Source organism: Mus pahari, chromosome 2 (genome assembly GCF_900095145.1).
Source record: "Mus pahari chromosome 2, PAHARI_EIJ_v1.1, whole genome shotgun sequence".
Lineage (NCBI taxonomy): Eukaryota > Metazoa > Chordata > Mammalia > Rodentia > Muridae > Mus > Mus pahari.
Window position 1 is genome coordinate 89525971 of NC_034591.1, and position 24526 is coordinate 89550496.

The following is a 24526-nucleotide window of genomic DNA, read 5'->3' on the forward strand; positions in this document are numbered from 1 at the left end:
TTATTTCGCTGAGGCCAGTTTTACATCCAACTTCTTCAGAATTCCAACAGAGACTAAAGACCAGCAACTTCCCAGAAATTCCCTAGGACTTCAACTCCAGATTGTGACTACAGGGGCATCCAGCCTTGTGGATAACAGCCATTGTTGGACTACAGTACCACACAGCCTGTAAGCAATGCTAATAAATCCCCCTTAGGTCTGTATATTGTTAGTTCTGTTTCTGTGGAGAGCCATGGCTAATTTATGTTATAAACTCCAGGCACTGTTTTAAATTGAATCACCATTTTTCCTGAGTTTTACTTTTATATATCAGTTCCAAATATATTGCTTTCATTCTGATTTTCTTCTTTTAATTGATGGCTTTGGTCATACTATTTATTAACATTTGAGGCATGGATTCTACAGAATGGCTGTTATATTTTCAACATACAAGTACTTTGGAGGCATCATTAGGGAACCATTTTTAGATTACACTTATTTATGTGTAAAGTACATCTTCCTTGATATGTGAAAGTTATACCAATGGTGGATGTCTTCTTCCTCAGTCATTCTCTTAGCACTTTTAGATTTTAAAACATCATTTCATGTGCCTGAGTGTTTTGTCTGTCTGGGGAGGATAGAAATAAATGGTACCACAGCACCTGGAGCTCAGGTTGCAAGCAGGTGGAAGCAGCTCTGTGGGTCCTCTGCAACAAGTGCTTTCTGTCCCCACCTACTTGGGAAGTCATATATCCAGTGTTAAGTTACTCTCTATCATGGGTATGACATTGAACTTGGGGGTTAGAAGTTGGTTAGGCTGTTCTCAGCAAACTGGGGCTACAGGTACTTCGATGCCCAGGTTTTTGCTTGTGCTGGGGACCTGATCTCAGATCAAGTACTTTAGACTCAGCTATCTCCCCCAAGTTTAGGTTATTACTACATTTTAGAAACATATCCTTATTGGTTTTGTTAGGTTTGCTCAATCTGATGGCATGTCTTAAAATACTGGAAAATTAGCATCCGGGATATTCAATGTAAATGTCCCCCCACTGTGATCTAATTCATAGAACTTTATACTTGTATACTTTATTATTTTAATTGATATGGGACATGTGTGACTTTTATGTGAAATAGTCAGAGGACAACTGTATGGTGCTGTTTCTCTCCTCCTCTAATCACATTAGAGGAAAAACTTAAGTAACCAGAGCCCTCTCCTACTATCTCCTCATGTTGAATTTCTAACTGCAACCATCCTACTTCATTTCAAGTTGCATGCAGATTTTTTTCTAAACATGGACATTCTGAAAATTTCTTTGACACATTTCTTACATTCTTCTTTGAACATACTAGAGACTCCAGAGTAAGAACTAGATCAGTCCAGAACATCTAACTTTAGGAATATATGAGGATGTGAAAGTTCTTGCTGGCTCTTGCCTTTTGTAGCTTTTTGTTATTAAGGTACGTTCAACTCTGGGTAACAGTTCTTGTAATTCTGCATAGGAACCTCTGACAGCAGGCTTGAAGATGGCTTCCCTACTCTACTGTTCTGACATAGCTGACTTCTAAGCAACAGTGTACATTCTAGATCCAAACCTACAAAGGAGCTTGTAAGAAATACTCAAAAACTGTTTCGGATAGACTTACTTAGAAATGTATTATCACTTGGAAGGTTAACACATACACAACACACTCTAGGCCTTGTCTGCTTAGCACTAATGAACAAATTCCTTCTGCAGCCCAGGAGAGGGAACACAGAAGGTAGCCTTCTTTACCAATGCTGTCCCTTCACAGACATGAGGATTTTAGGTGCAACTGTCCTAGCAGCTAAGTTAATATTTGGGTTTTGGTTAGTTCCCATTTTCAAACTGGTGATGGCTCTTAACAAGAGCAGGACAGCTCAGCGCTGTATTAGTCACTAAGAAATGATTATCTAATTCAATATTTTAGCCCTTTTATTTTCAAGATGTGTAAATGAGAATAAAGGACAAAGAACAGCGACAAAATATTATATGAATATTTTAATGCAAAATGCTTACCACTTAAAATTAGCAAAGCTTCATTTAAATTAAAATTCCATTAACTAAAGATGGTTAACCCCCAAAATTATACAGTAGTTATTTCTGCTATATAATGCCAGTCCTATGCAATATATTTAGAACTGCACCATTAGCTGTCACTTCCTCCATTGCTCTTCTGGACCCTAGTAGGTGGGGAAGGGTGCTCCGAAGGACATAAAATAAAATCCAATGAAACTTCGCAGTGATCCCTAATAGTTAAAAATCCACTTGAATGAGCTGTCCAGACAAACAGCTGGGGAGTAACTGCAAGTATTGTTTCAGAGCCAGCAGGTCTTCGGCTTGGAAGAAGATCTAGGTGAAGTCACAGTATAAGGATGCGTGGTCTGTAAATAGTTACTACATATACACACTTAGTGTCTGTAAACACTAGAAATATACATTAGAGACAGTACCCTCCCAAGTTAGGTGTACTTTAAAAAAGAAGATGAGGTAACAGGAAATCTCAAAGTCCACAGGAATCCTGCCTGAAGAGTTTGATCAGCTGCCAATAATTCATCTCCATTGTGCAGAGAAGAGTTAAGGTTTGCCCAAACTGGATTCGCTGGCTTTCAGCATAGCAACAGCATCTTTCACTGCATGGTAGATAACATTCTTCACCTAAAGCAACAGAAGAAAAAAATGACTGCTTCATTAAACCTAAAACCTCTCACCAGGAATAATTTCACCACATACACAAACTTCTCTTAGAACTTAATGCTCAACATCTAATCTGAGGGCCTCTGGCTCCTGGAGACCAGTATGCCATACCTACACCATGCTTCTCTGAAGAACTTACAATCAGTTTTGGCCAAGGTGAGTACACAGTGTTTTATCAGACTTGTAGTTTTCAAACCTGAAGCAATATGCATTAATTCACTGTTAGTTTAAATTGTGATGTTGCTTTATAGCTCAGGGTGGCCTTCAAACCCTCCTCAGACTCTGGATTAGTGAAGGTGGGATTACAATGTGAGCTGCCACACACATATATGCACAACACTACTCAAAGTCTCTGAACAACAGCCCTATCTGACCCCAATGTTCAGTTCTTTCAATCCTGCTCAACCACAAGTAGCAAAAGCACTGCAGTACAAAGGGTACTGTGTTCCAGAACACGGGCTGCTGGCTAAGCCAGGGATAAAGACTTCCAGTGCCTAAGCAATGACCAGGGTGAGGCTTTCTCTGGGCTTGTAGCTTTATCACTCAAGCGCAGGACTATATAGAAAGCTAGCCCAATGGTGATATGGCCAGATAGGCTGACTCTCTTTGTAAGGTCACTACTGGATCATGAGCCATAGGCAGCAAATGCCCAGACCTGGGGCTTTTTTACCTGTAATTTATCTTCATGGTTGGTATGAGTCTGTGACAAATAACGGAATTCCTGAGTAAGCCAGAAGCAGTGTTTAACATGCTCTGGAGACACAAAGTCTTCAGCCACTTTGATACAGCTGTATAAGTTATGAACCTGGAAGACACCAAGCCACATCTGTAAGAAGTCCACAAGATCACAGCAGAAAGGCAATAAACAGGAATTAATAACAGGTTCTGACCTGATGTGGCGCTCCTGCTGGGATAAACACCACATCCCCAAGAAACTGTACAATAGCCCAGCCTTGAACGCCATACTCTTGATAGAGGCGCTTTCTCAGCGATCGGTCTAAATACCAGCTCTGATCATGGATAGGGTCATGGTCTGCTGGGTTGTCTTGACCTTGCTCCTCTGATACCTACAATATAGTAAAAATAGCATGCAACTTAACAAATGCCAAACCCAGTAAGAGTGTTTTCCCTTCCCAAAATACAAGTAGTCAATAAACATTAGGCTGTCTGCAAGTTATGTGTTTCCATTGATGGAAATTAGTGTTCAAGCTCATTAACAGAATGAAATCAAGAGAACCACAGAGCCTTGCCTTCCTGCTATTAGTTCCTACATCTGTACTCTCTCGGACAATACTTAGTTTCCTCTTTTTAAATGTAAACAGATTCCTCATGAACCAACTTGTCTTGCATTTACTGTCTGACTTATGAAACAGTCCCAAAGATTTCTACATTCAGTGTCTGGAAAACCATACTATAAAAAAAAGTGACATCATCAAGGGAATATGGTGACCAGAAGTCAAATAGTCTGATTTTTAGCAACTAGATATTAAAGAACCTACCTGGTGTCAGGACCACAAATGGGCCAGGAATGTTCCTATGACTCAGGTATGACTTAAGAGTATTAGTCACAAATCCCTGGTTTGTAATCAGCAGCCACTCTATCTTTCAAGTGCTGGGAACTTCCACATAACTTCCTGCAACTACAAGGAAACTGAGTTCTCCTGGTTCCTGCTAGTCCTTTAAGTGACAATCATTTAAGTTGAGTCTCTCACCAAATGAGAACAAAGCCAATTGAGACTTTAGCAACTTATTCAGAACATGAGACCTTGGGGACAAAGACTGACTCATGAACTAGTGAAATGCTCCTATTTTCAAGGCAGTATTAACAACAACAACAAAGGTACAATGTGATGTCAGGCAAACTCAAGACAGCAAAAATCTCCAAGTGCATTAAAACTGAAAACAAACACAGAAGACAAGGCCTCCCCTTCTTTAGAATCCTTGTTTCTTAGCAACTACTGACAGCCCATCCAATTGATACAGATTTGCACTGTGTGGGAATTTATAGTATTGCTATTCTTATGCTCTCCTCACATGGCACAGGATTAGCAGCTCACCTTTTTAAGGAATTCTCTTATCTTCTCTGTGTCTTTAGCAGCATATATGTGCCAAAGGGCTCCTGGCTTCTCTTTTCCTTCAATAAATCGCTTGATTGTGAGTTCATCAGAGTCTCCATCTTGGATGGTTCTAAGGACTTCTAGAACAAGGGGAAAGCAAGTGTGACCTGTGTACCCTGGCTTAGACAGCAGCCCAGCTTCAGTATTTCAGATCCTACCTTCTTCCTGTTCACACTGTCCTTTGGGAATTCCCACATAAACCATGACATTGGCTGCATCAGATACATCTAAGTGAAGATTTGTGGTCCCGTATTTCCGATCCTCTGGAGTGATCAATCCTTAAAAAATAATGAAAGAAAGATAAAGCCTGAGTGTACCAGGATACTTAAACTAAGAATACAAGTAAGAAATCAGAGTGGTAAAGTGACCTGCAGGCAGGAGGGAACACTGCCCATTGCACTGAGTTCTCTTCTGTGTTCATAGTGTGTCCACAGAAGGTGGCTCACCTTGCTCTGTGGCCACTCTTGACTTTTGACACCAGCACTCTCCCTCTTGTCCTGGGTTGGAAACTAAGCATGGCAACCTCAGAAAGGAGGCTGGCTGTACTGTTTGGAGAAAGGTTTCACTTCTAGTTTGCTTGGTGGATGCTATTTGAGAGGGGCTAAAACCGAGGGATGGTAGTTTCCATTCGTGCCACCTAGGACCCTAGAACCCAGCTCTACTTTGCTTTGTTTCCACTTTGCTGAAATAACAGCCCTACATATAGGTAAAGCCTTGAGCATTAGGTTCAAATGGTGAAATCTGAGCTGTGCTTTAAAATGGTAAACGAGCATATAAAGGGAAGACAATGGAACAGACAATCATACTGAAAGAGCTGACAGTGGTTTACACTGGATGGTGAGCGTGAGAGCACCGAGACTAGACATGGCAGCTTTCAATGAATTTAAAAGGTATTTCTCTGGTGGAAAAAAAAAAAAGTACAAAATGCAAGTACAAAAAGGAATTAACATGTCAAAAACAAGGTGAATGAAACAAGTTACATATGACCACATGAAAGAGTATCTAAAAAGTCAGAGTCTACTTAAAACATAAAAGCATACTATAAACCAAAAATACTTTAAAAAATACTTTAAAACATTTTTTTAATGTTTTGAGTTTGTGTTGAGTATATGTCACATGTTTAAATATACTTGGAGTCAGGGGTTATGAGACCCTCTGGAGCTGGAGTTATTAGCGTATGAGCTGCTGATCAGGGAGGGTGCTGCGAACTGACCCAGGTTCTCTGGAAGAGCAGCAAGCACTCTGAATCACTGAACCATCTCTCTAGCCCCCAAAAAATGTATTGATAAAATCATAAATATAAGATAAGAGACTGGGAGTAAAGCTCCGAAGAAGAGTGCCCAAAGAGTAGCTGGGACTGCAGGCAGTTGTGGTTGCACAACACTGTGTAAAATGGAGGGTTAGAACAAAAGAAGGATAAAACTGATTCTTACACAGCCTACCCATTCCAGGCATGGGTTATTATGCTGGAACAACCAGACTCTAAACCGAGGAAGCATCAACTCAGATAGAACCAAGATTATATACAACAACCCCCACCCCAAATCATAAGGGTCCCCAGTTTTTCCTAAGAAAAGCTTTTGCAGACACTGCCATCTATTGGTGTCTAGGATCTACCTCTGGCTAAAATACTTAAACCAAGTCAGAAACTGATCTCAAACCTTCTCAGATATTCATTTCTTCTACAGCATCATAACTTCTGCAAAACACACACATACACACAGAGTAACATTAGTGGGAAACAATATCAAAACTGACCTAGATATCCACCAAAACTGAAATGACCACACAATATTAAGTTCTATTATAGTTAGGCGTAGAAGAAAACTGTAAAATTGCAATCTGCCTTAAAACTGCTGCTATGAAAACACATAGACATGTGGCCAAGAAATAGAGAAATGTGCAAGAACAAAGGCAGTGTCCAGCTGCTTTCTAATCATTTCAAATGTTGTGTTTTATTTCCACTATGTTTTATTTCCTTCTTACCATAAGCATTGTACATCTTGGGGCCCAGGTCTGGCCGTACAAAGTAGTTTGGCAGTCTGGAAGCCAGGTTCAGTTTGCCATCTCGCCTGGTGTACTCAGGCAGTGGAATGTTGGCCATCAGATCATCAAACCTAGAACAAGAAACCCAATAATTTGCAAAGCAAGCTTGCCTTTCTACTTTAGTATACCAGGACATTTGTTCCTTCTATACAAAAAAGACCAAATCTGAGACAGACATGGCTAGCCTTGATATTTAGAACTACACAGGGATTTCATATGATCTGGAATGTTTCAGGTTATAGAGCTGAAAAGTATTTCATGAGGGAACTAGACTCTGGGATGAAAAACATTACTCTGGGTGTGTCTGATCCCAGGACTGCCTGAAAAACCAGCCTGAAAGTCTTCAGGGCAGGGCACTTCCACATTAAATGTGCAGACCACTCCCACATAAGATACATTTTCCATCTCATTAAAAACATACCTATCTCCTAAAGGTGTGCATACAATATAAAAACATCAGAACCAATAAAACCATGAAGCTGTCTTATACTTCCTTAAAAACGACTTTCCCTGCTATCTGAGAGACTTGGCATTCCCCAAATGAAGGACGGAGTCTGCTCAATCTGCATCTGAAAGCATACCTGGAAGGCATCATGTCTCGGAAGTCTTCTCCTGGGGGCCAGTCCTTAAGTTTCAACACCATTGGTTCTTTTTCTTTTTCATTTTTCAAACGGTCTGGAGAGATTAACCAGAATAAAGGAATTGTTATTCATAATTCAGAAACAAAAAAGGACAAGATAGGTTTTTTTTGTTTTTTTGAGACAGGGTTTCTCTGTATAGTCCTGGCTGTCCTGGAACTCACTTTGTAGACCAGGCTGGCCTCGAACTCAAAAATTCAAAACTGTCTCTGCCTCCCAAGTGCTGGGATTAAAGGCAATGCCACCACTGCCCAGTGTTAGTTAATATCTTAATATTGCAAATAAAGTTATTTTATCTGAACCTTTTCAAAATCAAAAAAATTCACTTGGCATACAAACACTACTTCACTATTCCTGCCAATTTCTAACTCTTATTTTTATGGCAACAAGAAATAAAGCTGTATCTTAGAGACAGCAAAATAAAGACTGTTCCTGTATTTGAACACACAAAGCTTGTTGCTGGACTGACTTTGCCTTCCTTGTAGTGTTGTGAAAGTACCAGTGTCACTCACTGCCCATCTCCCCTCAGCATCAAAACCCTCAGGGGCTCAAACTCAACGAAATAGAAAGGACATGTTTTGCTCTGACAGAGGTTGAGAGCACCTCTTATTTCTGTCCAGGGACTAAGAAGGATCATCTGTGTCCTCTTCCCTATACCCCAACCTTCTGAACTCTACAGATCAGGGTTAGTCAGAACTATTCTTAGAAGAGCAGCAGTACCAGTGGCAGACCAATACGCCACTTCAAAAGCATAAACTTTGTAAAAACCAAACAAGAAAGACAGTTCCTTTTGAAGTCCTGCTATTCTTGTGTCCACTTTACCCAGCTTTAACCCCCGTGAGAAGTCTTTAATACATACTTGGAACATCTTCAAATCCATCCCAGAAGTCTCCTACTGTGGCTCCAGTGATGATTTCATTGGTCCTACAATTGACTAGGTCCACTTCCTGCTCGCCAAACTCTTTTCTGAAGGACTCGGGTTTCCAGAGCTCAGTGTTTAATTTATGATGCACTCCCGACACCATCACTGGCTAAAGGAAGGAGGAAGAGATTAAGTCTGACCTCTACTTGCTCTTCCCCTCTTCAAGCAGCTGGTCCTCAGTCTTGGCTGGTGAAATGACAGCTAAGTTCTCTGAGCACCCACAGTGGCTGTATCTTCATTATTCACACTTTGCTCTCCGGCTTGATTATTAAGTTGCTAGAGAAGAGAGCACTCTTCTGATGCTCTCCAAGGCACAGTATCAGGCTAGGAGTGTACGAACCTGACATATAGGCAGGCCAACAAGTGTTACCCACAAGGCCATGAACACTGTGAATGGATCAACCCCAACTGAAGAGCCAACAATACTGCTCTTGACAGCAGGTATCATAGGGGATGGCACACCAATTTCAAGATGACACCAGAAGACCCATGCAGAACTACCTTCAGCACACAGGGTTTTTTCTTTTGTATTTTTCTTTTACATTTGTTTTTATTTATGTGTATACCGTGTGCCTCTGTGCATGTCTTGCCATCTGTGTTCAGGTGCACTTGGAAGCTAGAAGATGGTGTCAGATATACTAAACATGGAGATATAATAGACAGTGGCAATACAAGCATGGATTCTGGGAACCAACTCAGGTCCACTGCAAGAGCAGCAAGTGTTCTTAACCACTGAGTTATCTTACCAGCCCCTGGCACAGGTTTTAATCCATAAAAGTGGGATATGTGTTTTGTTTTTAAATTGCATTTTGTCAAATCCCTCAAATTCCAACAGTGTCTTAGTCACTTTCACTTCTTTTGTTGAGGTTGACCACACAAGATAAGTCAGGCCTGTCTCGCTCATCAAACCCCAAGAAATAGCTGTCTGAAAGCACTCAAATTCTAAGTGAGAAAAAGTATAGTTGACTCAGTTTATACAAAATAAGACACAGCCATACAGTCCTAATTACATCTACCCTAAAGAAATAATCCAAACACAGGAGGAGAGGAATAGCAACACCAAGGAGTCTGCAAAGGAGCAGAGGGGACAGAGGTCAGGATTACCTGCCCTTGTTTCCAGCATTCCCTAAAAACATTCCAATTGCTCTTATTGTTGGGGTCTTGCAAGCACAGCAGGCGGTTGTCACACAGCCAGTAGTGAGGAGTGTCAAAGCCAAGAATACTAGGCTTGATTGTCAGTCCCTGAGGCCTCTTGGATAAATCAGAAGAAGTCTTGTTTTGCACCAAAGAGGCAAAGATGTCATCAAGAATTTTGGGCGTGTTTTTCAGTCCATTTTCTGTCTGAATTTAATAAAAAATGCAAAACTTAATATGCCACTCTCTACTGTTGAAAAAACCCTATCTCTATACCTGTATGATGAACACACATCACATCGAATTTCGACAAGAGACCAAATTAGAGAACGCAGGTAAAGAGGCAATCCTCAAGCTAGACACTCAGGTTTAAGAAACTGAAAACCAGGAAAAACTTTTGTAGCTGGAAGACGGTAAGTGTCCCAACCCATTCCTATGAGCCCATGGAGCACCCGGTGACACATGATCATGCCATTTTCTCTACTCAGCTTCATAAGGGGTACAAGTATTAAAATGAGCACATACCTTTACTGTGGATGAATTCAAAAGATTTCGAAGGAAACCTGAATTATTGTTGCTCACAGGAGTCAAAATGGTGCTGTTAAAAGTATGGAGGACTGTGCTGGATTTGTTCAGGGTGGGCAAGGGGGGAAGGCATTTGATTTCATTCTTTAAAATTGGCATAGTCAGCTGTTTTTCTAAAACAAAATGAAAACATTCAGATGTGCATTTAAGGCAAACTACTTACTAGTTTCTATTAGCAGAATAACTTCAGGGTGTAAACCAACCAAGCAACCAACCAAAACAAACCCTAGAAGAATAAAAACTAATGGTATGTGTTAAGTCAGAGTTCCTAGTTGATGTTTTACAACAGTATCAAATACCCAGGTGAAACCAGAAAATAGTATGGTATTTCCTATTCCTATTTTATGGATGTGGGTACCTTGCCTGCATGTATGTCTGATGTCCGTGAAGTTTAAAAGAAGGTATTGGATCCCCTAAAATTAAAATTACAGATTTGTGAGCTGCCACATGAATGCTAGGAATTGAACCTAGGTCCTCTGAAAAGGCAGCAAGCACTCTGAAACCCTGAGCCATCTCTGCAGCACTGTAAATCATATTTTTAAAAATTATTTATTATTGTGTATGGCCTTAACCACACTGGTCAGTACTCCTAGTAGAGTGCTTAGAAGGAAAAGAACCTTTATCTTATTCCCAATACAAAGTGAATCACTTAAAACAGTTTCAAAACAAGCCATGCCACTGTAGTGGTGTTCTCGTGTGTCCCAGCTACTCAGGAGGCTGATACAGGATCAACTAAGCTCAGGTTAAACCAGACAATAACCCAACCCCAAATAGAATGTGTGCTGGGAGTGCTTTTGCTGTCCCCTTCTAGACTTAATTTCAGAGTCTGATTCATAAAAATACCCAGAGTTAAACCTTACAGGTTTCTACATCTCATCACAGTACTTTACTCTCTAACCTTTACATGTTCAGTTATATGTACATATCTGAGGATGGTCATTTTCACAAATCCTTTATGGATTCAAATCTCATTAAGGCCTTTTTTCAAGACAAGGTTTCTCTGTGTAGTCATATCTGTCCTGGAACTCACTCTGTAGTTGATGCTGGTTTCAAACTCACAGAGATCCACTGGCCTCTGCCTCTCGAGTGCTGGGATTAAAGGTGTGCACCACCATCATAAGGCTAATTCAGAACAATTTTAAGATGTCTGCAGAAGGGCTGGTAAGATGGCTCAGCGGGTAAGAGCACCCGACTGCTCTTCCAAAGGTCCTGAGTTCAAATCTCAGCAACCACATGGTGGCTCACGACCATCTGTAACGAGATCTGACTCCCTCTTCTGGAGTGTCTGAAGTCAGCTACAGTGTACTTACATATAATAAATAAATAAAGCTTAAAAAAAAAAAAAAAAAAAAAAAAAGATGTCTGCACAAAACAACTGTCTTTCAAATTTTCTCTTTCTAGAAAGCAAAATAACCTAAATTCTTGTCTAACTTTATCTGATCCCAAAGTCCAGCTGTTATAGGACAAGGATGTAAGAGAAGACAATACACTGAGACTAGACAAGACAGGACAGCAGCAAGTCGACAAATACTTGAAACAAGTCCAACAACTCAGGCTCAGGGACACAGAAGGAAGGGGGAGCACAAAAAAACCCTAAGAACCAGAAAATACGGAGAAGGCCTACGAAATGTCATCTACCTACCACTCAGCATGGACATCAATCCTAGCCTTTTCTCCTAGTGGACCCGACCACACACATCAATCAGGCCACACAACAATTAGCTATGGATGTGTGTGTGTGGGGGGGGTGGTTCCCAGGGCTCTGCTACTCAATGATGAACTAAGATTCTAGAGCAACCACTAGAGAGCCTGCCAGGTTCTAACAGCTGGTTTCAAACCAATGATTATATATATAGTCCTAGTTAAACTCTATAGGACACAAAACAGAAAGTCACTGAAAGAAATGAGTAGGGAAGAGGCAGGACTGCCAGGGAGGGAGATAAACAAGGGGAAAGGAACCAGAATGTGCTATTTTTGTATACACTGTCAGCAGTACTAATAAGAAGTCTCATTACCACCTCTCACCAAACATGATTTCACCTCAGTTGTATGAGGAGGTGACAGTCCCTTCTCGGGGGGGTTGTACCTGAATGACAGCAGGGAACACTTCCCGTGTTGCAGAATTCCCAGTCCTGTTGTCACAATAGTGAATGTGCTCAAGTCCTCAGGAAAGAGGGAACCACTCACCCTTATTCTCCTTGTTGACATTCCCACTGGTAAGGTCAGCTAGCCAGTTTAAAGGTGAAGTGCTGGGGGGACATGTAGGCTTCACATTACTGGCTGGCTTGGAGGCTGCTTCCCCGCACACAGCCACTGGCTCCAAAACAGGGGAACTTTGCTGGACCATGGTCCCAAGAGTTGGTTTTTCTCCAGACAAGGATATCTGTAGATGTAAAAGGAGAATTAGGTGTAAGCTGAAGACTGACATTGTCTTTCTTCCCTGAAAGCCTGCCAGTAAAATACATAGCTAACACAAAGTCACATAATAGCCCCAGTTGTGACTATAATCCTCTGGTGTAACACAGAACAAGGATAAGACAGAGATTTTAATTTTTAGCTTATGAGTATTACTAATGAAAACAAAAGATAATAGTAATGAACGTACTTTGGTATTGCCCTCACGTATCAGCCTACACATATCCCTACTGCCCCAAACACCAAGTGACTTAAAGTGATTGACTGATCTGTGTCTATTTTCATTCAAAACATGCTTACTGAGTCGGCGAATGAGGTGGGTGTAGTAAATTGAGGGGTTCAGAAGTCAGCACACAGAGAAGATGCTCTTTCGGCTCCAGCTTTAATGATCTGCTCTCCAAAAACTTCCAACACAAACAACTAGAACTTACCATTTATTGTTACTCAGTTGTGATGAGTTTATAGAAATATTAGAAAGAAAAGGAATATTCAGAGTCCTGTGGTGGTCCTAGCCCTTCATTTCTGCCCTTTCCAGTTACCAGTACTTTCTGCCACTGTGTTCTCACTGGTGAGCAAGAAAGTCAGTGTGTGAGAGCCAAAGTGACCCTGCCAGAAGACGGCAGAAAAGAGTTTAAGTTCACCCGGCCTTTAATCCCAGCACCAGGGAGGCAGGGGCAGGAGATCTCTGTGAGTCTGAGACCAGCCCAGTCTACATACCCAGTTCTAGGACAGCCAGGATTAGGGAGACCTTTTCTTAAAACAAAAAGAATTCAAGTTCAGTTCTGGCACCAAGCACCACAGCTTTTCTAAGCCCATGCTCCTTCAATAATACAGCTTTAGAAAACGTACGTGAGTTTGATTCCCCAACACAAGGTAGGGCAATAACTACTGGGTAAGGGGGAGGAGGCTCTGAGTAGGTATGATGGTAAGGACACCACCAAGAAAAGGCATGAGGGGATCAAATACTGGGAACAGAAGGACTCATTTTCAAGAATTCTTTAACTCTTCTGATATTATAAAGAAAAAATGTGCAGGGGAAATTTTAAACTTTGTATTTCTTTCTAAGGAACAACAATGTCAAACACACTAAGAAGTCACAAATAAAGCACACAAAGTGATGTGAAGAGGGAGAGGGAGATGAACTGCAGCAGGCATGAATGAAGCCTCTCCCCAGGCTGTCCGCTGTCTCTGTTCCTTTCAAACACAGCAACAGAAGCCCCTAGGTTAGCTGAGAAACAGATGAAATCATAAGGACTGTCAACTAAGCACTAGCAGCTGTACCTGTTTCAGGTCTTCCTTTAAGGCTGGCTTTGAGAAGAGCTTGAACTGCCTGTTGGAGCAGGGACAATTGGCCTTTATGCCCCATTTTGCTCTGACAGAATGCACAATGTCTCCAACATCGTAGAGGGCTAAAACAGAAGACAGAGGCAAGTGCTAAAGACAGCTACCATGTACAGTCAACACAGAAGACTTTCCCATAGGAATGCTTTTCTCAATAACATGATGGTCTGTCCTTCCTTTTTATCCCGCCTTCCTGAAATGTACATTTCCTTTCCTTCTACTATGTGGTCCCTGAGAGCTTTAAAAGTGCAGGGATATTATTTAACATGTTTCTTGAGTACTTTCAAGACAATACTAAAAGTTATCAGACAATTAGACTACACAAAGTAAAAGCAAGCTAAAGCCCCTGTAAGTTACCCAAGACACATGGCTGGAGGGGAGTGGGGTGGGGGGGATGATCCCTGCCTCACAGGAAATACCTTTGCCAGGAATAATCTGTGTGGGCATCAGGTTCTCAGGCTCATGTATCTGACTCTTCACACACCTTATCCAAGAGAAAGTCTTGTAGGCAGCACCTGTAAGTAACGGACTTGTGGTAACTCTTTTCCATGAACCTTAAAACCCCAGTGCTTCAGAAACCATCAACCACAAACCAACAAAAGACTTAAGTCCAGTGTATGGGGTGGAGGAGATTCAAGTTCTCACTCACCCTGCTGGCAATTCTTCCTCTTCATCCGGTAGCAATCTACACATACTCCAAACCCACACCGAGGGCACACCCAGTGCAGGTTGAAAATGGTTGTGTCACACACATCACACATTTCTCTAACTCCTTTGACAGCTCGTTTCCAAGCAACCTGTCCTGCAAAAATCAATAAGCCATTTAGTCCTGAGGTTCAGAGGGTTTCTGAAACCAGACATAGGTGAGAGTATGAGACTTCCCTGTGCTTAGAGTTCCCACTTAGTCTGTTCACTTTACCACAGATGCTTCGGCCCCATAAAGCTCTCCTGTCCCTCAGCATGCCTGTCCAAGTGTGTAAGCATCACATACTCACACTTGTGTGCACCAAGCACTCAGACTTTGTTCTTCCTCCTGGAGGAAGTGACTGTGCGTAAGCAGCAGGTACAGAGCTGGAACTCAGCCACAGGTATCCTCACCACAGTCCCTACCTCACCAATTCTTTTAGAATCTCAAGCCTGCATGGGCTACTCTTTCTCCAAGGGGTAAAATGTATTCAAACTGCAAACCAATAATCAGCATTTTCACAGATGCCCTCAATTCACAAAGACTAAAAGGTCCTGAAGGAAACACTGTATTAAGTTACTGTAGGGTATAAAGTACCAAAGTCATGTTCTTCACTTGTCAATTAGAAACCTTACTATGCCAGGGCCACAACTGACATTTGCTGGTACAAAGGACTGATCCACATTAACTCAAATATCCATCAAAATGAGAAACAACCCAGGACTCCACAAAGCCACATTTCCCACTCTAGGAGCCAAGACAACATTGACTGGAGGAAGGGGTTTCATGACTACACATACCAGTTGGAAGCCCCTCCCCTGAAAAGGAAGGCGTGTAATAAGATGACCATATCAAGTATCAGAAAGCTTCCAGGAGTAGGAACAGGGGAACACTGGTGTGAATGGCAGGAGGTCAAGTCGGTGTCCACTGGTTCAACACTGTTACATTCTTGTTCCACAGAGACATTTTTTTCATAACCAAGTCTGTGGTGAATTAATTCTTTACCCTGAATACATCCCAAATGACATTTCACTTTACACTGACTCATTCCAACAAAGAACTACTACTGTACTATACTGAAATGGGCCAGGCACAATATCAAGAACTTGGGGCATTTTATAAGGTTTTATGAGCTTTGTCCTATTTGTTTGTATTAGAGTGTTTTGTTAGGAACTTCGTAGCCACTGCTTACTAGAGAACAAAGCCTGTGGGGGACACCTGCTCTTACTGTCAGGACTGAGGTAAAGCCTTCTTGGTAGATGATCTCTTTCATTATCCATGGTATTACATTTCCTTCTCTAATGCAACCAGCTTCTTATGTAACAGAACAGGATGATCATAAAACCAAGAAAGAAAAATCCACTACAAAGAGAAAACTCCTTAATTATACTCTTAAAAGACAACTCCCTGTACTTTTTTCTGTATGGGAAAACAAAAAGCAAAGCAACAATAACAAAAAAAGAAAAACTCAGTATCACTTCCTAAAGCAGGTCTGATTTATCAGAAAGGAATCAACTAACGCATTTCAAAGAAGTGCCTATGCACTGCAGTCAAATGTAGCTTGGCACAAAGCAGTCACTGTAATCAAGTTTCTTTACATGAGTCACCTTTACCCAGATCTATGTCAGAAGGAACCCATCAGCATAATGGAAAACGTGTCACTTATTCTATCCAAAGCACAGAAGAAAGTTGAAGCACACCTCTGACTTCTGAACACAGGAGAGAAGCATAATTCTAAAGCTGCCCCCTACCCCCTTCAAAAATAACTCCAGCAGCTCCTGAAGTTCTTGATCTGGATGCCATTGCTTAAATCTAAGTCCTCATCAGTTAAGAGTACTTTCTGCTCTTGTAAAGAACTGATCACTCCCTCACATCCCCTTCTTTAGTTCCTCTCACTTCACAAGGAATCCCACTGTGGCTTTGATGTCACTTTTTTTCAAACTTAAGGTCTGCATGTAAGAGAAAACCTGATTTTTTTTTTTTTTTTTTGTTTTTCGAGACAGGGTTTCTCTGTGTAGCCCTGGCGCCCTGGCTGTCCTGGAACTTACTTTGTAGACCAGGCTGGCCTCGAACTCAGAAATCCGCCTGCCTCTGCCTCCCGAGTGCTGGGATTAAAGGTGTGCGCCACCACCGCCCAGCTGATTTTTTTTGTGTGTGTGTTTGCAATTTTATAGAGAAACATGTATTTCTATTGTGCTGTTTAAAGAGATTCATTTTATTCAAATTCATTTGTCTAGAGTGAAGCAACTTTGTTTTCTGTTTTGTTGAGACATGAATGAATGCTGTGCTGGGTATAAATGAAGGTTACATAGTAGTTTCAGTTCCTAGCACTTAGTGCATATAGGTTTAGCCCAACACCCACATGGAGGCTTATAGCCACCTAACAACACAGTTCCAGGAGTTCTTCTAGCCTCTGTGAGCACTAGGGACACATGTAGTGCATTTCCATACATGTAGGCAAAACCACTCATACACAAAATAAAAATATATAAATCTTCTTAAAAGTCATGAGAAAGAAATAACAGGATCCACATTTATCAAAAATATTTTGTGCCAGAGCTAGCTTCAGTTGTTTATGGCAAGTACAACCAAAATTCTTCAAGAATAGTATAGACACTGCCATTCAAACATACTTGGTTATTCAAAATCCAAAATGACAACACAGGAGTCCCATGGTACTTTTAGCTTGGTATCTCATTTCTCCAGAGCTTGTACAAAGAGAAAAAGGTATTATCCTTCCAGACACTATCTAGTGATGACGCAAAGGCAGTCCATCTCTTATGTCACAAAAACTGACCCTGGTAGCTTACTAGGCCTTCCTGATAGTGAAGGAGTGCCCCTGAAGAGTAGAGAGCATATTCTCAAACTAAGGTAGCAGCTGCAGCTTTCCTTTCAAACCAGGATGTGGGAAGAACTGATTCAAACTGAGCAGGTTCAATTGAAATGCCTGAAACCTAGCCCCACATTGTGGGACTCAGGAGGCTTAGGGTATGCCTAGCTGGTCTTACGGTCTTCAATATGTACCATGAATTAAAAATCTTTTGTTGTAATCAACCCGAGGTCTGATCCCAGCTTCTGGTGATATATCTTATCTATCTATCTATCTGGTAAGGCTGTGCAAATGCCACTAACAACTCACATTGACCCTTCAAACCAAAAGGCAATGCTACACCTTGGACCTGTTCCATAACAAACTCCAGACAGAACATCTCAGAAGAAACCTATTATAAAAGGAAAACTGCAATGTCATGGTAGCATCCACCTAGACTGTTGGTGAAAATAAAATCCAAGCAACTTAGGTATCAGAAAGAAACAGAGGTCAAGTAGGACTCAAACATCCTGCCCACTAAGAGATGCTCTTACTGTGTGGCTCAATAGTTGACATAGCTTCCTTCTCAGAAATCACCATTTGACAGAAGTGGTCTCCAATATTGGCCAGGATATATTTTGCTGTGTCCAAATCAGTTCCCACAACATTTTTGGTCAAAGGTAGCCACAAGCCAATCGCTTCACTGTCGTACTTGTTTGGTGTTAAGAAGCCTTCTACCCGTAACACACCATGTTTGTTGAATTGTAATCTGGAAGTGGGAAAACAACAAGATTGATTAATAACTTCTAATTACTACATAAATATTATTTCAGCCAACAAATCCTGTCCTGTTTTTCTGTACTCTCCATGGCTAATGGCAGACAATACTTGCTAGCCACTTGGAAGGATTTAAAAAACCTAAGTAAAACAAACAATAATCACTCTTTTTCTCTTAAAAGGCAGGCTAGATAGGGTATATGAAAGAGATGTGTACTTTGTACTTGACCCAAGTTTATTGTGTAGCCTCCAGAGACAATTTCTCCTAGAACTGGGTCTTGACAACAGAGACAGTAACAAGTAAAAATTAGTAAACCAACAACCACAGAAAGTGAGACATCTGCTTAGAAGCACTGCAGCTAGGACCTGACAGATTTGAAGGTGTCTGCTGTCCACATATACCCACGAGGCTCATTAGAGTATGAGCTCCTAATTTCAAAAGGAAATGTTAAGATGAAACTCAGAACCTAAAAAAACAGACAGGCAGATTGAACATATTCTCAGAACGCACTTTTAATATGTGGAAGGTTTGAGAAGCTATAGATTAGTTTTGAATATTTTTAAAACCTAACATTTTACTTATAGCTGGAAGCATTGATATAAAACACAAAAGTGGGGGGGAGGGGAAAACAAAACATAACAAAAAAACCCCACAGAATTGTGGTCTAAATGGCCTGTTCACTTAATCCAGCTCAGCAATAATTTTCAACTTATATCTAACACTATATTTTAAATTAGATTAATAGACAAAGACAACGAGAAGAGACAAGAGCACCCCTTGCTTATGAGAACTCGATGAACATGAAATCCCTTGCTGAGAACCTGTACTATCTAAGCTTTGTTTATATGCAGAACATCAGGTCTCAAAACAGAAAGCACAGTTGCCTCACTTTAGACAAAGGATTGGAATAAAATGAATCTTGATTTTTTTTTCTTTTTGAATCTTGATTTTTTAAACAGCACAATAAAACATGCAAGTTTCTCTATAAAATTGCAAACATTAAAAAAATAAAATAAAAGGCCAGCCAAAAAAGGATTCTTTGTGAAGTGGGAGGGACTAAATAAAGGGAAATGAGGGAGGGATCAGGAGAAAACCAGAGCATTTTTACAGATGTGTAATAAGGTCATCATAAATTCATGTGCTTGTACAGTGGGAAAAGTAAAGTGTGCTTGTACACTAATGGGAAAAGTAAAATAACATGACTGGTAGAGTAAGAGACATCAATCAGAAGTGAAGGTTTAGAGGACTTTAAAACTTAAATTATAAACAGCTATTAGATACTGATCTATACTCCTAGATATATATATCTAGAATATAGATATTATCTATACTCCTAGGGCAATTAAATTTTCTGACACTTCTGTTATAAAACTGTCATTCTAGTGAAGTTGTGTAAATTATTTTTAATTGTTAACGACCTGTGCGAGGAGACTGGTTTGGGAAAAGCAGCAATTTTATTTCTTTTTGTCTACTTTTTTAAACATCAGTTTATTAATGATTTATTTCTTCTGGTTACTCTAGGGTTTATCGAAGCAAACAGTGAATGTGTTCACTTTATCTCACTGGAGTACTGACAAATGTACTTAATAATTATAATTAATCTAATTTAAATAGGAGTGGAACACATAGAGGCAGCACACAAAGAGCAAGGTCAACAAATAAGATAATGTGAACAAATTTGAATGGAAGAAAAATGGAAATTATATACATGCTCCTTCGTGCTGGCAAAAGAGCACAGTCAGGCATACCTGATGCTCTAGTGGGCATGGACAGTGTGCACCCTTTCTGCAGGGCAGTCTGGCAGGAGAACCTTAGCATACACATGACTCAGCAATACTACTGATAGACATCCCATCAGAATACAGGGTTAGATGTGTGCAACGAGGTGATCACCTGAAACACAGTGCTATATAATAATTCTAATGCATACAGTACAGAAATTCCAAAGTATTTGCAGAGGATGGATACTCCTCCTTTTGTGTGTGTGGTTTTTTTTTTGTTGTTGTTGTTCGTTTGTTTGTTTGCTTTTTTTTTTTGTTTTTTCGAGACAGGGTTTCTCTGTATAGTCCTGGCTGTCCTGGAACTCACTTTGTAGACCAGGCTGGCCTCGAACTCAGAAATCCGCCTGCCTCTGCCTCCCGAGTGCTGGGATTAAAGGCGTGCGCCACCATACCCGGCAGATACTCCTTCTTAGACTTTGGTGAAGATCCAAAACAGTTTATACAATATACCAACTAGGTGTGCCCAAACAAACTTCCTGACCAAAACACTAAAAATGCACTATAAAGAAAAAATTACCTGTACATTTTTCTATGGCAGTTATCTGAAAAATTTGTACTTTTAATATGTTTTTTTGCTATATATATGAAAAAAAAGTTGGGGATTTAGCTTAGTATATATAAAGAGGGTTGGGGATTTAGCTCAGTATATAGATATATAGAGAGGGCTGGGGGTTTAGCTTAGTTTGTAGAATGCTTAGGTTTAGCATGCACTAGATTCTATTCCCAGCACCATATTAAGTCAAGTGTGCTTTCACATGCCTGTAAATTCCAGTACTCTGGAACTGGAGATAGAAAGATTGGGAGTTTGAGGTCATCTTTGGCTACACAGAGTGTGAGGCTAGCCTGGGTGTATGAGAAAAAGCATAAAAGAATAAGATACAGAAAAGTATACATTATCAAACACAAAAAATATAATTTCTATATTCTAGATGTCCTGTTGAGAAGAGAAAGTATGCAGAGACCAGACTACCTTTAGTCTTTCCTAACAAATGCCTTACCTCCTGAAGTGAAAAAAGCGACAGAACACAGGTGAGTCCTTCTGCTGGTCCTTATCCTTGCGCAGGCTGTCTAACCGACACTCCCGACACTTGGGCAGTTGTGCCACGATGTTAACACAGGAGTCATCCTGGACAAAGGCCTCTCCGCTCTGCTGTAGCTTCTTGAGTTTATCTGGGTCTGTCAAAACTGACTTCCGGGCTGGGGCTAGGAAAGTAAGAAAAAGGAAACAAAACTTCACATCTCTGAATAGAACATCAATATTTGGCTGAATTCTAGTAAAGTAAAATTCAACAATCCCAAAGTAAAGACACTTCTATTTTTGGTTCAGCTAAAATTTCTGAAAAATTGTCCAAGAAAAGATAATCAAAGCAACAACTAGCAAAGTTCTGGTCATTGTAAACAAAGAAACAAACAACAAAAATGTGGCCAGCCAAACCACCAAATTCAACAGCCAGATTTACAACTACACACTAGTTGAGAGCATCCTGCCAGGAGACCTCCTCTAAATCAAATTCAGTGCAGTCACTGCAGGGTTCGGTTACGCCCACAGGCCTGCCTCTGAAAATGGCAGCTCTGTTGATCTGCATGCTCAAAAACAAACTAGTTAAAGTATTTTTCATAAAACACCCTTAACAAAAGCTATTCAAAATAAAAACCTACTTGTTCTCCTCCTAGTCCACAAAGTAAGAGCTATTTTATAAAATGCATTCCCAAGGGATCATCTGCCTTACCCTTGCTGCATGGGCAACCTCCTTTTAGGATTAAGAGCACTGGTTAAAAAAACAAAACCCTAAGTAAACTCAGTTCTATGTTGTACGTGGTAATTGGCATAAGAATTATAAAAGGGAATGTTAACGTAGTTTCTAAAGGAACAGGTAGCGCTGTCACAGCAACAAAGACAATCAATTACTATGGACACCCAAATAATGCAGGAGAGTACACATCCATAACCCAAGAGACTTAGGGAGTATCTCACAGAAAAAGACCTTCCCTAGGGATCCAAACAGAGTTGGGGTATCTGAGTTCTTAGACAAAAATAAACTCAAAACAAAAGCACACTATAAAATACTAAACAAATGCTGTCAGTCCTTACTCCAGTGAATATTTATATTAAGAGTGAAAGAGAGCAAAAGAGGGAAAACACTGTAGTATAGAACAGTTTAACTAATATTTATACCAATTAAAACACAGGTGAGATAACTTTCTTAACTATACACAAAATATCTAATTACAAGCCTGATGCTACAACTACAACTCAATTGCTAGCTCTTTAGGAATCTTTCTCTCCATGTCATTCTCTGGAGCCAGTCTTTCTCTTGTTCCTTCAAACATGAGAGGACTCCTCAGCTCTTTCCTAGCAGACTGCCTCACCTTGTGCCCCACCAACGGCTGCTTCTTACCAGGAGCTCCTTCCATGATGTTCTTCCAGTCCCCCACAAACAGAGGGAGAGCCAGGGCCAGAAAGATCTCAAAGGTCTAATTGTTAAAAAAGAAGTCTCTAGCTCCTCCCCTGCACCCTTGGCAGGCTGAGCTGAGTCACCTTCATTGGGGGAGGGGGCTCACTTTTAAAGAGGGGCAGCTCCAGGCCATCCAGCAGATTTTGCCTCCAAGTCATAAAGACCAGAAGAACTCTCCCAAAGTTCCCCCAAGCAATTTGCCTTAAAATAGGCAGGAAATTTCCATTCTTTAGCATTCTTTTCTTTTTTTTTTTTTTTTTTTTTTTTTTTTTTTTGGTTTTTCGAGACAGGGTTTCTCTGTATAGCCACAAAGCCCTAGCTGTCCTGGAACTCACTTGGTAGACCAGGCTGGTCTCGAACTCAGAAATCCGCCTGCCTCTGCCTCCCGAGTGCTGGGATTAAAGGCCTGCGCCACCAGGCCCGGCTCTAGCATTCTTTTCTATGAAGGCTTTTAGAGGTACACCCAAATTGCATCTCTCTGGGATACACCCTACTGTATCAGACTAAGTTTTATATTTTACAATTAGGTTATCTACATACAATAATCAAATATCCTATAACACACAAAAAAAATAGAAGCAGTGATATAATTTTAATTACTCAGATACTGAAAGATACCATCTTTTTAGAGCTGGGCCAAGTTTCCACATATTATAGGTGGGTGAAATCCAAAGGTTATTTTATTTGATCTGGCTTTATTAAACTGTCCAAATGAAGCTTAATAAGGACAGCAATCTCTTAGGCTAGAGAGAAGAGCAAAAGTGCTTCTTTCTTTCTTCTCTCTCTCCCTCCCCCTCCCTCCCTCCCTCCCTCCCTCCCTCTCTCTCTCTCTCTCTCTCTCTCTGGTTTTTCTGAGACAGGGTTTTTCCATGTAGCCCTGGTTGTCCTGGAACTCTCTGTAGACCAGGCTGGCTTCGAACTCAGAAATTCTCCTGCCTCTGCCTCTCAGGTGCTGGGATTAAAGGTGTGCGCCACCACTGCCCGGTGCCAAAGCACATTTCTGAGGTGCCAAACTGAACAAAGACAGGTACTTGATTGTAGGTGGCTTCTGCTTTTGTAGCCCCAAAGCAAAGCAAGGGAACAGAATCCTTCTCCAGAGTCTTTCTGTATCCACAGGCAACTGCAGTGGGAATGACCCATCGATTCTAGTGGGCTGCTGACCCCACTCTAGTCCAGATGAGTAAGGGGCAGCTGCACTGCAGAGATAAAGCTCAACTCCGAAGCCTACTCAGGTACCTGCCACATGTTTACTCAACTAGGATTTTTCACTGCTTCTTCACAGAAACTAAAATGACTTGCTTCAAAAACGAGCTGTGAGGACTGATGACTCAAAAAGAATAAATAGAACAGATACATGGTTATGAATATTCACTTTCTCTTGGGAATTACATAACTCCTAAGAAACAGTATGTGTTTTACGTAATTAATTTTATGCAAACTAACTGCTCTATCCAACTTGAACTTCAAGAATGACAAAGCTGGGTTGGAAGAATCCCTAAGCAAAGGTTATTTCTCTATTTTAACCAACACTAGACAAAAAAGATTCACAAGTCAACCTAACCATTCTGCCTTCTGCTGTCATGCATCTCAGCACACCTAGAGCTCAAAGGACAACAAGGCAGTCAGTCTCCGTCCAGCATGTAGCTTCTGGGTCATCAGGCTTGGCAGCAGACATCTTTACCCAACTGAGCCATCTCGCTGACACTGTAGTTGTTTTGCTTCTTTTCTGAATAGAGTTTGTTGTTCAAGGGTTTAAATAACTTTATAAAATCCACACTGACGTTTTTATGTAGTTACAAGTCAGGTGTCAAAGGTTACCTTCTTGTAACAGCTCTGGACCTTCTGACATGCTGAGGTCCTTTTGATCTTCTAATCATTAGTAACAGCACTTCTGATTAAGATGCCCTCATTAGAATGGGCATCTACTGGCAGTACAAGGTGAATAACCCTTGCCCAAAATGCCGATGACCAGTGCTGTCAATTTGTTGGTTAGGGGCTTGACTATTGCATATACTTAATTGAGATGGCTTGGGATGGGACCCAAGACCAAACACAATTCACGTGTTTCTTAGTGTGCCTACATGGTTAGCACAACTCTACCACTGGAAGTCAGAGTCCACTTTTCC

At 40.8% G+C, this 24526-nt stretch overlaps 1 protein-coding gene across 3 annotated transcripts in view; it reads right to left on the reverse strand.

Moving 5' to 3' along the window:
* Window positions 1–1913: 1913 nt before the first annotated feature.
* The window catches only part of Kdm3a (lysine demethylase 3A), a 45474-nt gene continuing 22861 nt past the window's right edge, over window positions 1914–24526 (reverse strand). For all 3 annotated transcript variants that reach the window (XM_021189050.1, XM_021189047.1, XM_029534674.1), the window contains 16 exons: window positions 20943–21147; window positions 17940–18154; window positions 14541–14693; window positions 14311–14406; window positions 13832–13959; window positions 12323–12518; window positions 10076–10248; window positions 9521–9757; window positions 8354–8525; window positions 7438–7531; window positions 6797–6927; window positions 4969–5088; window positions 4751–4890; window positions 3584–3760; window positions 3364–3498; window positions 1914–2654 (listed from right to left, as the gene is read on the reverse strand). In XM_021189050.1, coding sequence (XP_021044709.1) covers window positions 2574–2654; window positions 3364–3498; window positions 3584–3760; window positions 4751–4890; window positions 4969–5088; window positions 6797–6927; window positions 7438–7531; window positions 8354–8525; window positions 9521–9757; window positions 10076–10248; window positions 12323–12518; window positions 13832–13959; window positions 14311–14406; window positions 14541–14693; window positions 17940–18154; window positions 20943–21147 — 2453 coding nt within the window. In that variant the 3' untranslated portion in view covers window positions 1914–2573. The remainder of the gene's footprint in view (window positions 2655–3363; window positions 3499–3583; window positions 3761–4750; window positions 4891–4968; window positions 5089–6796; window positions 6928–7437; window positions 7532–8353; window positions 8526–9520; window positions 9758–10075; window positions 10249–12322; window positions 12519–13831; window positions 13960–14310; window positions 14407–14540; window positions 14694–17939; window positions 18155–20942; window positions 21148–24526) is intronic.